Source organism: Pezoporus wallicus, unplaced genomic scaffold, assembly GCF_028554395.1.
Source record: "Pezoporus wallicus isolate ANWC-B61680 ecotype Strahan unplaced genomic scaffold, APGP_CSIRO_Pwel_v1 contig_8793, whole genome shotgun sequence".
NCBI lineage: Eukaryota > Metazoa > Chordata > Aves > Psittaciformes > Psittacidae > Pezoporus > Pezoporus wallicus.
This window is the reverse complement of record NW_026635334.1, coordinates 26,218-41,627: the sequence shown is the minus strand read 5'-3', so window position 1 is coordinate 41,627 and position 15,410 is coordinate 26,218. Positions and strand designations below refer to the sequence as shown.

Below are 15,410 nucleotides of genomic sequence, written 5' to 3'. Positions count from 1 at the left end.
TCAACTAGAGGAAAAAAAAAAAAAAAAGAAGGGGTAATTCACAGAAGATCCAAGAAAATAATTGGAGTAAAAAAAAGATTGTCTGTCTTGTTCCCATAAATATCAGTACCAAAAACTGTTGACACTTGCCAAACATCTAAGAATTCAGAAGTTCAAAACATCAGCTGAATTTCTCAACTTGTTATCACAAAAAAATGTTTTATCTTAATAATACACAGCAATTCATAGCCCATTTGAATTCAAGCACAGCCTGCCAGTGCACTTGAGAAAGATTAGCGTTTTAAATTAAGTGTGAAGAACTAGACAACTGCCTATTCTGAGTAGGGATTACTACTGATAAGAAGGCTCATGGACAGTAAATTTATTTTTTTATCCTGCTATTGTTATGTGAATAATTTTGAAGGCAGCAGCTAAATACTGTCCTCCTTACGCAGTGAACATACTTAAGACAGCATTATGGTGACAGACTCAGGTTACATTAATCATTAAATTTTACATGACTGACACACCAGTGCTGTCTGAAGCCTTTGTGTGTAGCAATTTAGTACAGCCCAAAGTTTCTCATTATGCAGTATTGCCTAAACATTGGTTTTTTTCTGATTGCTTGAAGAAGTAACAACTGAAACTAAAAACCATCTACAAATAACCCACTGGTATCACAAAGTGGGGCAGCACAACTACTGGCAGTAGTTTTGGGGCTGGGACTGCTACATAATTGCAGCATTCTGGCAGCACTTTCATTGGTACTCTTTGAAAAAGTGCACCAATACATCTGCATCTGCCAGAAGTTTAACACCTTCCACTCCTATTTAATCATCACATACAATCGTATTTTACAAGAAAACTTTGAAATGTCAAGGGGAATGAAATATTTTTGGTCAAAAGCAACCACTTAAACATGTTATACAGGGGACAGAGCACAAGGACTCTCAACCCGTAGGAATATTACTCCTCTGAAAAAGCTGCTGATTTCTCTCCCACCAAGAATATGTAAAAAGCACAGTAGGTGCCACCCCAAAGACTGCTTCTGAAGGAAGCATGCTGCTGAGCAACACAGGTTTAGAAAAGGTAAAAAACTGCAGAAATGCTAAAAGGTTCTGAAATCTTAATAATAAAACTGTTTAGATTATACAGAATATTCTGATCATGTTTCAAGGGAATGAAGTCTGCTAAAAGCAGGTCTGCAATACAACCAAAGGAGAGAATGGCCTAATCTGAGGTAACAAGAAGCTGAGCATTATGAGACTATATGGTTGTTATGTTTATCTACTTCAACCTATGTGCTCAAGAGAGTGCAACATGGGGGAGAAGAGAGGAAGTAGGGAGAAAGCTGGATGAAACAAGGACATAATGTTCAAGAAAACCACTGGAAGTTTCCAGTTTTAAAAGAGCTTCTAAAATCCAGAAGAGATTATCATAGTCCTTTTAGCAGTTGCACTGTCAGAGCAGGATTATCCCCAGATACAATATCCCCAAAGAATACAAGGCTTTAGGACAGGTAAAAGCCATAGTATCATTTAAACTGTTAAAAAGTAAAGGATCTCTGCTATAAAGAAATCTGGTTTCTCATGCCAAAGAATATATATTAAAAAAAAAAAGAAAAAAACAAAAAACATTGTAAATGCACTGGAGGGGGAAAAAAAATAAAAAAAAAAATCATGTGCATTAAGTGAGAGCTTTTTTCAGGGACTTAAACCAGCTTCTGGCTCCTGGCAAACCAAACAGACCTGGTAATACTTGAGCCAGAGAACTGAAGCATAAGAAACATTCTCACTGCTGGTTTAGATTATGTATCATGGCTGTGCACCACGACACCAGCACCTTGCACATTTCAACAAATATGAGCAAAATATTCTCTTTCACCTTTGTGTGCCATACTTTTAAAAAACGTTGCTTTGTTGCACTGTTACAGTGAGACTGCACAGGGTAAAAGGCTTGTGCTTATTCCAATCTCTCCAAAGGCTGGCATCAGACACTGAAAAAGATGCTGGTGGCTGAGCACTTCTGTCTCACTCCAGAGTTAACAGCTTCATTGCTCCAACAAGGTTTAAATAGTCTCATAGGTTAGGAATGTGAAGGATGAAGATGCCACATAGTTTCTTAATTACAAAAATTAGCAAAGATAACAGAAAGATCTCCTTGCAATTATACAACGTATTCTTGAATGTACACACAAAGCTACTTTTATGCAGTGCAAAAAATGAAAACATTCACGTAGTTCATACCTATCCAGCTTCACATCCATGCTGGTTAAATTCACCCTCTTATGTGTATCAGTACTTTACCTGAAGAACCATTGCTCAGGCCTGACAAGCATTTACCTCCCGAACTTGTCTCTTTTACCCAGAGCTCCTCATATCTGATTCATATAAACTTGTATTAGTTCATTTTGGTTATTCACCCTTCAAATGCTCGTGTGTAGACACTGAAGAATAACATTTCAAACATGATGTAGATGTTTTTGTAGAAAGTCAGCACAATTTACCTCCTGGAAAGCTAGTTTAGTTGGTTTGGTTTTTTTTTTTTCCTCTGACAAATAAGAATACAAATATCAAATTTTAATTTAACTGTGTATATTTATCCAATTTCTGAAAATGACTGAACTTAGAAAGATGCATAGATTTGACTTTACACTCCTCTCTCTGCATTTTCAGAAGGCTTTGTAATTATATCCCATATAGGTTTTTTACCTGTTCAAATTTCCAGCCATCAGACATTGTGGAAACCATTTGAGTGAGTTCCTCTTCCTGGCACTGCAGCACCCTGTACACATGTTTGACTGGCACCTTCAAGAAGAAACAAGATGCTCAGTACAGCATGGAATTCACTATGCTTGTGACTTGTCTAAAGTTGCCCTTACCCTCTAGAAATGGTAAGTAAAAAACACCATCTTGAACACCTTGTCCTTTTGGGGTTTGGGGATTTTGTTGTTGTTGTTGTGTTTTGTTTAAGAAATCTCATCTGTTCAGAATCACTTTCCAGAAGACTCAATGCTTCATGAGTGTTTCAGAGACTAAAAGTGCCACTTAACAGTTAGAACAAAATAATCTTAAGACTTACGTGTCGTTCCATGTAGTAGCGAACCTCATCATTCAAAAAGAAGGCTGAGGTTCTGGAGAAGCCTACCTAAGTTTAAGGAATGTCTGATCATATTAAAAATGTCATTATTTCCCTGTGAAAGTTTCCCATTCAGAGCAATGGGAAAGTTTCCCATTCAGAGCAATGGGGCCACTTCAGCTGAAACCCTTTAGAAAATATTCTGAACAATTCTTTAAAATGTTTTCATGTTTTAAACAAGAACTGGAACCATACGCTGTGCTCTGTGTAAGCAGAATGGGAGAGATTGGCAATTAAGAATATTAACCTTCCTGTAGCACTGGCTCCAGCTCAGCCAGTGCCAGAGGCAGCCACTTAGTATCTTGAAATGAGCAGTTAAGGGAAAAAATAAAAATGGAACACACCCACTATTTGCCACAGAACAAAGAATCAAAACCACCCCAGAAAACAGCCTCACCTGTGAGATTTTGCTGTCTCTTTCTCTTATTTTGTCTTTTACCAGTTTTATTAGTGATGTGATATTGTAGAATTCAGCCTCTTCCAGTACACCTAGGATGAGAACAGTTTTTGGAAAAGAGTGTAACCAAAGATCCCAGGCCAAAACCATCGATCAGTTCCTAAGATTATATTCTCTACAGCTATAGAAGTGATTTGTTTTGCCCTATGAAAAGTTCATTTACTAGTGTAACAATTCCGGGTGCCTTCAGGTACATGTAGTTCAACACTGAGCTCATTCCAAAAAAGTGCCCTGAGAAAAACTCCAGAGAAAAAAGGCCATTCCACATACAGAATGAGAAGCAGGAAACAAACAAGAAAAAAGGCGCACAAATGCCATAGGGAGTAGACTGATGGCCCACCACAGCTCAGGCCCTGCCTCAGGCCGGAATATGAAAGAGAAATTCAATTTGTCCCACTGGAAAGCTCTGCAGTTTGCAGAAAAAATTTCTTTCTGTCCCTGAAACAAAAGCTTAAATGTACGTACTAAAGACAGCTCCCACTCACATGTTCAAGCCTCACTTGTTCTCTGCACATACTATGTGTTTAACAGTGCACTCGGAAACTACATTTCACATTATTTCCCGCTACTGTTGTTAGATTGTATTTCTTTTTGACCAATTTCTTCAACACCTTATCAATACAGTTTTAGTACTATGGTCTAAAAAAGTCATCCTCCATCAGGGCAAAACTGGCATGAATTTGGGTCAGGGAGAGAGAATCTGGTGGCAGATTTTACTCCTCAAGAGCTTATTCCACACATCTGAACATCCCAGAATTTCGCTATTACCTCTCTTTACATCTTCTAAAACTTGTTTTGCAGCCAGTATTCTAGTGCTTGAAGAGGACTAAACCCAAATATTTCACACAGTCATACAGAAAAGAGACAAGATTACAGATTAAAAGGCATCTGCCCTCATGTTCGTGTATTTATGTTCTAACTGCCGATGGGGGTTGTGAAATCAGGAAACATACTCAAACTACCCAAACACTACCATATACTGTAACTGCACAATACCCATCAGCTTTGCTTGCAACAGACTGAAATGCTACACTGATTAAGATGCACCTGTAAATTACTTTTGGTGACTCAGAAATGGTGAAAATAATAAGCAAGAGATTTAGCAACATCTTACCTTCCTCAGCTAGGTCCTTGTTAATAACCAGTTTCCCATGTCTGAGATAGTTCAGCACTGGCCCAAAGTAGGTTGGGTCTCTGTCTATTAAATAGGCACCTGTTTCATCCTATAGTAGAAAAACAAAACAAAACAAACAAACCAACCAAAGAAACAAAAGAACCCAAACCCACACACAACCTCCCAACAAACAAACAAACACAAAAGCCAAAAACAACCAGAATGACTTGAACAACCAAGCAGGAACTGAAGCTAATATTCAGCTTGGCATCTGAATAGCAAGCAGATATTCACAGCCACATCCCTTAAAGCCAACTTTATTAAAGACATTAAAAGGAATTCTACAATGTTGTAATTGTATCAGACTGACCACGCAACTCAATAATGTACTATACAACTTCTCTTACCTGATCTACTCCTGTATCTATTACCTATACCCTTATAAAAAGATTATCAACACTGTTAGCATGAAACGTTTAAGTGGTGAGAATACTAAAAATTAAGTTTAAAAAGAACAGTTTAAACCAGGAAACTATCTTTTTTAGCCGGAAACCTGAAGGCTCAGAACAAAGGCTGCATTACAGCAAAATTTGGATACCAACTTTTGTTTGTTTGTTGTTTCTGAAATTACAGGCAAACAAACCTACCTTCAGTTTAACCTCAACACTTTCTTTTAAACCTCAACACTTTGTTTTAAAAACATGTGGTTTTGTCTTAGCTCAGACGTACAAACACTCACAGGACACTGAGAACAGCTGCATACCAAGGGTTCTATGTGCATACAGATATAACCCAAAGAAATTACCTAACAACTGCATGGATCATAAGATGAAAAGTATTATTTAATACAGGAATAGAAACCAGTGAAGTTGGAAAGGAAGATCTAAAACTGATTAAAAAACCCCACTGTTTTAAAGAAAAAAGCAGAGTCTTGGGTCATCAGTTGAACTGAATTAAGAAATATATAGGCTTTCAAAACTGGAAATCCTTTCAGCTAAGAGAAGTAAGTTAGAAGCAAGCTTCAGTAAAATTATTGTAATCTTTTGCACTACAGTGTTTTCTCACATGACCCTCTGAAGCAACACCAACCACCAGCTCTATACCATTAAAGACATAGGTGAGTCACAGAAGCAAATTAACTGAAAGCTCTAAATGAATTAGCTGCTCATGGCCTGGATGGGTGGACTCTTTGCTGGGTTAAAAACTGGCTGGATGGCAGGGTCCAAAGCGTGGTGTCACATCTAGTTGGCAACCAGTCACTAGTTGTGTCCCCCAGGGCCCCGTGTTAGGGCCAGTGCTGTTTCATATTTTCATTAATGATCTAGATGAGCGGATTAAGTGCACCCTCAGTGAATTTGTGGATGACACCAAGTTGGGGGGGAGTGTTGAACTGCTGGAGGATAGGAAGCTCTGCAGTGGGATCTGGACAGGCTGGATCCATGGGCTGTGGCCAATGGGATGAGGTTCAAGAAGGCAAAGTGACGGGTCCTGCACTTGCACCACAACAACCCCCTGCAACGCTTCAGGCTTGGGGAAGAGCGGCTGGAAATTGCTCATGGGAAAGGAGCTGGGGATGCTGACTGATGGAGCTGAACGTGAGCAGCTTGTGCTCAGGCAGCCAAGAAGCCACCAGCATCCTGGCCTGTATCAGCACCACTGTGGCAGCAGGGCCAGGGCAGTGAATGTTCTCCCATACTGGGCACTGGTGCAGTCACACCTTGAATCCTGTGTTCAGTTCTGAGCCCCTCACTACAAGAGAGACCTTGAGGTGCTGGAGCAAGGCCAGAGAAGGGCAATGGAGCTGGTGCAGGGCCTGGAGCACAAGTGTGATGGGGAACGGCTGAGAGACCTGGGGGGTTCAGTCTGGAGAAGAGAAGGCTCAGGGGGGACCTGATTGCTCCCTACAAGTGCCTGACAGGAGGATGGAGCCAGGAGGGGCTGGGCTCTGCTCCCAAGGAACAAGGGATGGGACAAGAGGAAACGGCCTCAAGCTGCACCAGGGCAGGTTTAGATGGAGCTGAGGAACAATTCCTTCCCCAGAGGGTGCTCAGGCATTGGAACAGTCTGCCCAGGGCAGGGCTGCAGTCATCGTCCCTGGAAGTCTTCACACATTGTGCAGACAAAGCCCTCAGTGACACGGGTTAGTGGTGGCCTTGGCAGTGCTGGGGAATGGCTGGACTTGATGATCTTGGAGGTCTTGCCCAACCTGGTTGGTTCTATGATTGTACAAAATCTCAAGTAACAATGGTTACTTTACTCCTTATACAAAAGGCATCAATTTATTTATTTATTAAAGGACTATGGTATCTGAAATTACTCTTCCCTGAGTAGATTTCTATATACTAGAAAACAAGCTTCCAGCAAAACCAAACAGGGAACAAGCTATGTCAAGCTTTCTCTTTCAAAGTCCACCTAATGAGAGGTCCCAGCAGCTTGCATTACCTGAACTCATTAGCCTACCATGCACATCAGAGCTCATCATTAGCACTTGTACCAAACGTGGTTTACACATAGAGCATCCAGTCTGTGAGACATAAGATAGAATTGCTTTTGTCTTCTACCTATTTTTAACCATCTTCCTCATCACCCCCAAACTTTTTTCTACTCTACCATTCCTCATCTCCATTTTTTTCATTACACTTATTCCTTTCACTACTAAGTTTTCTTCCTCACCAAATGACCATCTACAATCTATAAAAATGCTTAATCTTCATACTCATGAATACAAGTATCATACTTAATATATATATATAATGTACCGCATACAAATAAAGTTCCACTGAACTAGTGTCATAGTTTACTCTGAACCCTTTCAGGCAACAACATGTCTTCAAAAAAAATCATAAAAAGGAAAAAAAAGGAACTCAAAAGTCTTATAATTTATGGGGTAATAGTAACCTCTTTTCTTTTTTGCATTAGTAAATACTGATAGCTAAAGTTTAAGAACTCAGGCTAAATTCTTACAGTGAGCAATCTAAATTCTGTCAATACGATTCACTTTAGTGTGTAAATTCCATGGAAAATTATGAATTTACTGACCAACTCAGAGTAACTGGCCACTTGACAGATATGAAAAATATGCATTAATTAACATCCTTACAAAGACAAGACGCATGTCTTGGTCTTTGACGTTACAACTCAGGTATACTGCAAACTAGTGCCACGGAGTCACAACCCAAAATGTAAACTACTCAGTACTGAATATTGTAGCAATATGCAAAGAATGCACAGGGAAATGAGGCACAAAATCAATTTCCTAGGCATCGTCCTACAAAAAATGCCTTCTCTCTTCTCCCCTAGAGTGAGCTGCCCGATTATTTTTCAATGTACACTAAGCATTTATTTGAAATCACTAAGAAAAGCTGATTACACTAGATCTTCAAAGATATTTATGTAAACATAAATCCAATAAAAGCTGACACAGTAATGCAGTCATTTGCGACACGTACCACTCTCAAAATATGGGTCCGAAGTCTTTCCACACCTTCAAAAATTGTCAGAATTGGCTTCATCCGCACATGCACGACAATACCTCATATTCTCATGTATAATTAATATTGTAAATGGAAAAATACTGCCCAAAGCATTTAAATGATCACATATTCCAGCCTCAAACATTCCGTCTGCAATTTTGTAGAGACTGAGGCTTAAAGGAATCATAATGGAATACTTAACCTGATGTTCATTTAAAACATACATACAACTCAACCTTTAGAAAGCAGCTGTGAAACCTACCCATTTTGTGCATGCCATTCAAATAACTAATTACTGTTGCTGCTAAAATTATATATCCTTATATGAAAATAGACACTTTCTAGTTTCACACTTCACTAGCTGCATTCACAATACATTTGCTAGACTGAACGGGCTTCACTATTAAGATTTCTAGTCTCGCGATACATACTTTTGGAATGAGAAGTCACTCCTTAAACTCCTTACCAAAACCTCCTTGGTTTTCCTCTTTATAACCTTCTGCCAAATCGTAATTCACCTTAACCAAGCTCTAAAATTTTTGCAGTGACCTTGAACTGTAGATACCGGCATCAGTTACAGGACTCCAGTGGGACTTAAAAGGAGGACCAAATACACCCACCTCCCTAATCCCACTTAACATTCACCCCAAGAATTGCATTATAAGATGAGTTGAAACTTCAGGAATTTATTTGCAGGTACTTGTCTTACACTGAGGTAAAAACTGAAGTCGGAAGACTTTTCCTCAAATACTTTCCAGAATGGACACAACTGGAATCCACCCCACCAAGCTCCTGGCTCAAAGCTGTGTGCTCCAACATGGGTATCTAATAAAACCGACATCATTTACGTATAGTGAGCAAGCACTTCTGCTAGAGGCAGCAATATGCACAGAAATACAGTAATATTTGGCACTGAATCTGAGTTTACAAATAATTATCTCTCCTACCCCCTATGCTTTTTAAATCTTGAACTAAATGACGAGAATACCTTTTTCTCGAACTATGTGACCTAAAAACTCTTGAGCATCAGCAGCCTGCCAGTGCTAATCAAAACTACATTAATAACACAACCCACTTAACTAGTCAGAAATCTCATGGACACATGAAGTTTCTCTCAGTTATATCTTAGAATAATAACTACAATTAAGATACTTCTTAATGCTGACAGTTAAGAAGGTGCTGCTAGGAAGAATTTAATTTTCTAAAATATTCAGTGCTTGCTTCCTTCTTTGCCTAACAGATTCTACCTCAACACAAGTACGCTTAACTTTTGAAAGGCATTAAAAATCAAGCATAAATACTGTTGCCAAAAACCTCATTAGAAAAGGCTGACAATCTTCTCGCTTAAGGGAAAGTTTAAAGAAGAGCTGGTATACAGATAAAATGGGAAGGTGCTAAAATCAGGAAGTAACTTAAAAGTGAAACTTACAGTACAAGCATTAAATAAGTTAAACAAGGATGAAAAACTGAGCACAACTAATTTTCATGTATTCACCTCTAAAGAAAGATTTAAATACTCCCTAAAACAAATTCTATTGTGACCAGTAGATATGACCACTACCACTCATTCGCTGAAATGATTTTCAAATAGTCTTAAATACAAAGATGCATGCGACATTGTGAAACATACTAGATTCAGAGAATAAACCTCACTAGCTCATTCAATTCAACACTAGTTTTCTGGGGGTGTGCTAAGGTTAATCTTTTTTCTGTCGCAACTGGAAACATATCTGATACCAAGAAATAGGCTGCATGAACTTGTTCAACATTAGCACCTGAAGATAATTTGAAGTTGAACATGCTACTATTCCTGAAGCCTTCAAATTCTTTTTAATAACAAGTATTAAGGAAATCTTATTATTTATATAGTTAAGTAAGGAACATGTTTGTGTGGAAATTACAGAAGAGGGAGACAGCTATATATGCAACTGATATTTGTAAAGTACAACCTAGAAACTATTTCATTTTCCTATTCTCATTTCTAATAAACTCATCCAGTTAATTTCTTGCAGAACTTCCTAATGTATCAATGCGGACAACTATGATATGCCTCACTTGTCAAGTTCAGGCAGAAACAGCTCTATTATTAGGTTTTGGGTTTGCTTATGGGTCTGTTCTCACCTGACAAGTGATTTTCTTATGGCTTCAATTTCCAAAGATTCTGGTTTGGCAATAAGGCAAAGCAAGAAAGAATGGGAACTAAGGCTCTTTCTTCAAAGGCATATATTTACTGGTGTTCAAGCCAACTTCATTATTGGCTCTTCTCCTTGGTCTCGCATCTAGATGTGCCATCTGCCTCCCTCCCTTTTGTCAGTGGGGACAATGCTGCTTTAACTCACTGAAGTTTCTAAAAAAATAAACCTCTCCTTCATTTTTGCTGAGTTACACACTCATCAAATGGAGCACGATCAGAGACTATGAAATGTGTCTGTCAACTAGAAAGCATGTTTTGTACTATGAGCACAATTCAGTATTAATGCGTTGAAAATACATCTAAAACTTCCCAAAATGAGTTACTGGAGAGCACCCCTGACAAATTCCCCATTCAGGAAACACAATATACCTTGTTGAGGCCAGATTTTTCACAGCTCTTACAAACAGGGGGCAGTGGCTATCAGTTTTCACAATCTCCTCTGCTGGCTCATCCCTCAGAATTTTCCCCACCTCACCTCCCTCACATCCTCCTCTAGGAAGTAGGGACAAGTATGTCTGGGATGGATGTAACAAGCATCGCCTACATATGAGTTCCAATATGCATTCTCTCTCACTTTAAAGTTTAAAATTACGAGGTGTTTAAAACCCATGTGATTTTTAGGAAGAAAACACAATGGAATCAAACCCAGGAAATTATAGGTCAAAGACCAGCTCTAATGCCCCAAGCTTTATGAGGCCAGTATCTATTAGCTGCACCTTGTATAAGAACTGTTTTCTGAGCACAGAATTATGCTGCATAGCAGTCATTGTAAATAATCTTTACCTCATGATTAATATGTCAACTTAGTATCAGGTTACAGTTCAAAATGGGGCTCCAAAAAGTAAACCACATGGGGAAAAAAATTATTACTATCACATTTTGATTTACATGTATGTGGCAAAGGAGTCCAGGATGATAACACCAATATCACCAATTATTCCCTTGAAATTTCTGTGCTCATCAGTTAAAGGCATCTGATATTTCAAAATTAAAGCATACAGACAATCTGTTGATGTGCTTCTGCATCAGATGATATGTTCACAAGCTGGTGAGATGTCAGGGAAAGGTTTTTTTTCTCTTGGAAAGGTCACCTATGATATCTGTTACCACTCAGATGACAAAAAAAGGAACTGACTGGATTATGTTTTGCTGTTTACGGATGATGAATCTAAAGATTCTGAATCAGATCCTTGGAAGAAAGGCTGTCTGTGGTTAGGTTACCTTAGCTACTGTAACTGATACACTGCAACGGGTAATCTAAGAGGCATGCCACTTCTGCAAAATCCAAGATAACAGGTGACTGCAGAACCCAGGCTCCAAATGCTTAAAGTCAAAATCAATGACTACAGATGGTCAAGAACAAGAAGACATAAAACTGACAAATGCTGTACTGAAGATTACCTTAGTGCATATTTAACAAGGAAAGGCTTGGCTTTTTGTACGTCAAATTGAAGATATCCAGTTTCATAAGCCTAGAGAATGCATCTCTGAATAACAGGATTTTATCTAAATCCATTTTCCTACAACAATTTGTAGTTCTCTCTCTCTGTGCTGCTTGCCTCACGTTACTGACTTGCACAATAATCCATTCAAGGTAACGACACCACCTACAATTTTGCAAGACAGGCTACTGACAATGATGGGACAATGCAATTTGTTGGCATCTTGCTAAAGTAGTTTCCATTAGCCCTCTCTACTAGCAATAAAGGATGATGCTTTGTAATACCTAGGCAGCTCAAGTAATGTATGAGCATGTTCCTAGTAAGCAAAGGTTATCTTTCTATAGCTGTGACTGCAGCTATAGTGTTATCGCCATGTATGCTATGACACCTGTAACTACCTAAGTCTAGAAACATGAAAAAAAATCATCAGGTCTCTCTGCATCCTACCAAATAGCTAAATAACCTTAGCATAAACTTGTGATTTGCTGCTAGAACCCCACATGTAAGCACAGTAAAAACATTTAGATTAGTAGCCTCAGGGAATTTTTGCAAGATACAACACCTCCCTGATGGTGCTTGCGAGGATGGCTGATTTCTTCAACCAGTGAAAACAAATGGTGAAAAAAAAGAAAAAAAAAAAAAAAAAAAGAAAAAGCCAAATGCTTTAATTAGAACTAAAGTCTAAAAATACACCTTCTCTCTGACCAAATAAGCACCTTTTGCAGCGGAACACCTGAAACAAGTGCCTTAATAATTAAGTGTGCCTTATCTTTTATTTATGAAACATTAGAAGAAAACTTTCTTACTCTGTCCCAAGTAAAGACCATTTCTGATCTATCAGCAAGCCACCTGCATTTTAAATATCATTCTTACAGGCCAGTTGAAGCTAATCCTCTCCAAAACCAGCCCCAACCCAAACCAAAGACAACAAAACCCAATCCCCACACCAACACACTTTGAGGCGTATTTTTCTCTAACTCTGGAACACTGTTCACGTTCTGTTCCCTATCTTCCTCAGCATTTAAACCTCCTTTCTGGAAGTTATGCAGGAGTCTCACTGGGAAATAAAAAAAAATAAACCAAACTGATATGTAAAAATCAACTCCTTATTTTTAAACTGCTGGTTACATATTATACACTGTTCCCTTCTTTTCCATACTGGAAGTCCATTTTTGCCCATTATTCTCCAAAACCTCTTTCAGAGCCAGCATTATATATGATTATGTTATAGCCGCTATTACATGCCACTCCATAAATAAAATCTTAATCAGGAACTTGTCTTCCCCTACTAAAAAATGAGTCAGAACGGATACGCGGATTCCGTATCACCCACCACTGCAGTCCGTGCAGAATAAGTAACATTCCTCGCTAAGAACTGCTACGCACAGAATGCGATGGATAAGTGAGAGAGGTTATTATCAAAAGTACTTTGATCTGTTTCTTGAAACTGAACAGGAGGAGTGATGACAGTGCAGAAATAACACCGGTGCAGGCAGACTCCATTTAAACGCTAAAGCTAAACCCTACCAGACAACATGAAAACTTAAACACGAGCGATCCTGCGCTGCCTCTGTTGTATTTATAAGCAGTTGTCACCCATGAAGCCCACCGCTTTGCAGGGAATCCGCCCGCCCTCACCCCCAGAGCTGAGCTCCCGTCGAGTGCAGGGGCTCGTTCAGCAGCGCGGCCCTGCACAAACTGCCCCCGGCCAGGGAGCCCGCCGCTGCCGAGCCCGCGCTGCCGCCGCTCCGCCTCAGCGCCCGCGAGAACGCGGTCCCGGCTCCCAGGCGCTCACCTTATCCGAGTCCAGGTCGGGGTCGGCCTGGCAAAGGCGGAAGAGGAAGGACTTGGGGTCCCTGCAGAGCGTCTGCCGAGTGGTCAGGAAGCAGGTGCCCCCCACGTTCAGCCGCACCCACTTGCCCGGCACCGCGCCGGGCGGCGGCGCTGAGCTGCACCGGCGGCAGGGCCCGCCCGGGCCTCCCAGCCCGAGGCCGCCGACGGCAGGAACCGGGAAATCGCAGTGGTTCTCCGCCGCCATCCTCGCCGCCGCCGGAAGGGCCCGCCCCAACCGCAGGTCCCCGAGCGGACCTCCCCCGGAAGCGCCCCTTAACTCGTCACGGCCCGCGCCTGCGCCACAGAGGTCTCGTCTGCCGGGGCCGCCCGAGACGCCCCGACACGAGAACGCCGCCACTGGGCCGGAGGTATGGCCTCCCTCCCCGCCCCAGCCGCCCGCGAAAGGAAGAGGCGAGGCCGCGCCAGGACCCTACATGCCTTTATTACAGACTACCAAGCGTAAGTGAAATCCATCATCCAGTCACTAACTACACATCTACAGCACAGAGATCTGTCGAGAGGAGAATAAACAGTCATTAAATTATGAGATATGATTAAATCATCGACCAATAGAAAATTTATATAATAAAGCCAGAAAAAGGTGTAAAATATAGTTTACAATAATTATTCACATTCAAGGCTGTACATCAATACATACAACACCATGGCCCCGAACATGAATTCAATCCAAATAATTCATATATTAGAATTTAAATAACACAGACTGAACTAGAGGCCAACAAGAGCCAGCAAATAACCTTATAAGAATAAAAATACAAAAGTGTTTATCTTATATCATTGCATTATTTGCTTCTGTTTTCACGAGTTCTTGGAGGAGGGGAGATTGTTTTGTGGTGCCTGGTGAGGGGGGTGGGGGGTGGTTGGAGGGGGGTGCTTGGGCTTTGGGGGGGGGGGGGGGGTGTTGTTTTGGGTGTTTTTTTTTTTTGGTAGGATTTTTGGCTTTCCCCCCTCCCCATTTTTTTTTCTTTTATCTGTACATCACAGTTACAGCTACAAACCAGGTAGAGAATATCACACACGTAACTGACTGCCACCAACCTGAAAACAGCTAGCATACAACTATCAAAACTGGTTATGGTTCCCGGTTCCTATTTTTTTTTCCTCCTTTGTCAGAGACAGTAATTGTAAGTTCTGCCACAATTTAGAAATTTGCCACATCCAGTCAGTGTTAGCACATGGTCATAGGAAGCTTTGCCAAACAGCAACCTGTGAATCTACATTCACTGCCATGCTGACAGACAGACCAGGTCAACAGGTGCTTAAGAACCTCTCCGAGTTTGCTGTACAGAAGTTATATTTCTTCTAAGAAAGAGGAAACTTTGCTAAATGACCAGGCTTACTGGAAAGCATGCTATTTTGGATCAGAAAATTACCTGTCTGTAAGCTCCCTTGATCAGCTGACAGACAATCTGTGTCATGAAGCTTTGCAAGATCACTTCCATTTGACTAGTATTTGCATAAAATATTAGAGTAATTCAGCAAAATTTCAGGTATAAATACCACACCTATTCATGTAATTAACTAGGAGAAAGTGAAAATGAAGTAATTGTGCTGACTTTCCTAAATCATTCAAAAGAAGCTATTAAAAGTACAAGTGGGAAATCCTCAAGATTCTTCAAAGTTCCCATCACAGAATGTAGTGATATCAAGCACATTAAATTAAGCATCTTGAACTATGAAAATGCATTACAGTTGAAGTTTTTTTGTAGGCTTATATATAGCAGATACTTCACAACTAAATCACATCAGAAGGTGAAAA

The 15,410-nt window shown here is 40.2% G+C and overlaps 1 protein-coding gene across 3 annotated transcripts in view; it reads right to left on the bottom strand.

Moving 5' to 3' along the window:
- Positions 1-13,893, bottom strand: part of KCTD5 (potassium channel tetramerization domain containing 5) — a 35,820-nt gene extending 21,927 nt beyond the window's left edge. For 2 of the 3 annotated variants that reach the window (XM_057419575.1, XM_057419590.1), the window contains exons 1-4: positions 13,593-13,893; positions 4,689-4,797; positions 3,515-3,606; positions 2,691-2,786 (exon numbers count right to left, since the gene is read on the bottom strand). In XM_057419575.1, coding sequence (XP_057275558.1) covers positions 2,691-2,786; positions 3,515-3,606; positions 4,689-4,797; positions 13,593-13,835 — 540 coding nt within the window. In that variant the 5' untranslated portion in view covers positions 13,836-13,893. The remainder of the gene's footprint in view (positions 1-2,690; positions 2,787-3,514; positions 3,607-4,688; positions 4,798-13,592) is intronic. The other variant, XM_057419584.1, reaches the window with a different exon arrangement.
- Positions 13,894-15,410: the final 1,517 nt, after the last annotated feature.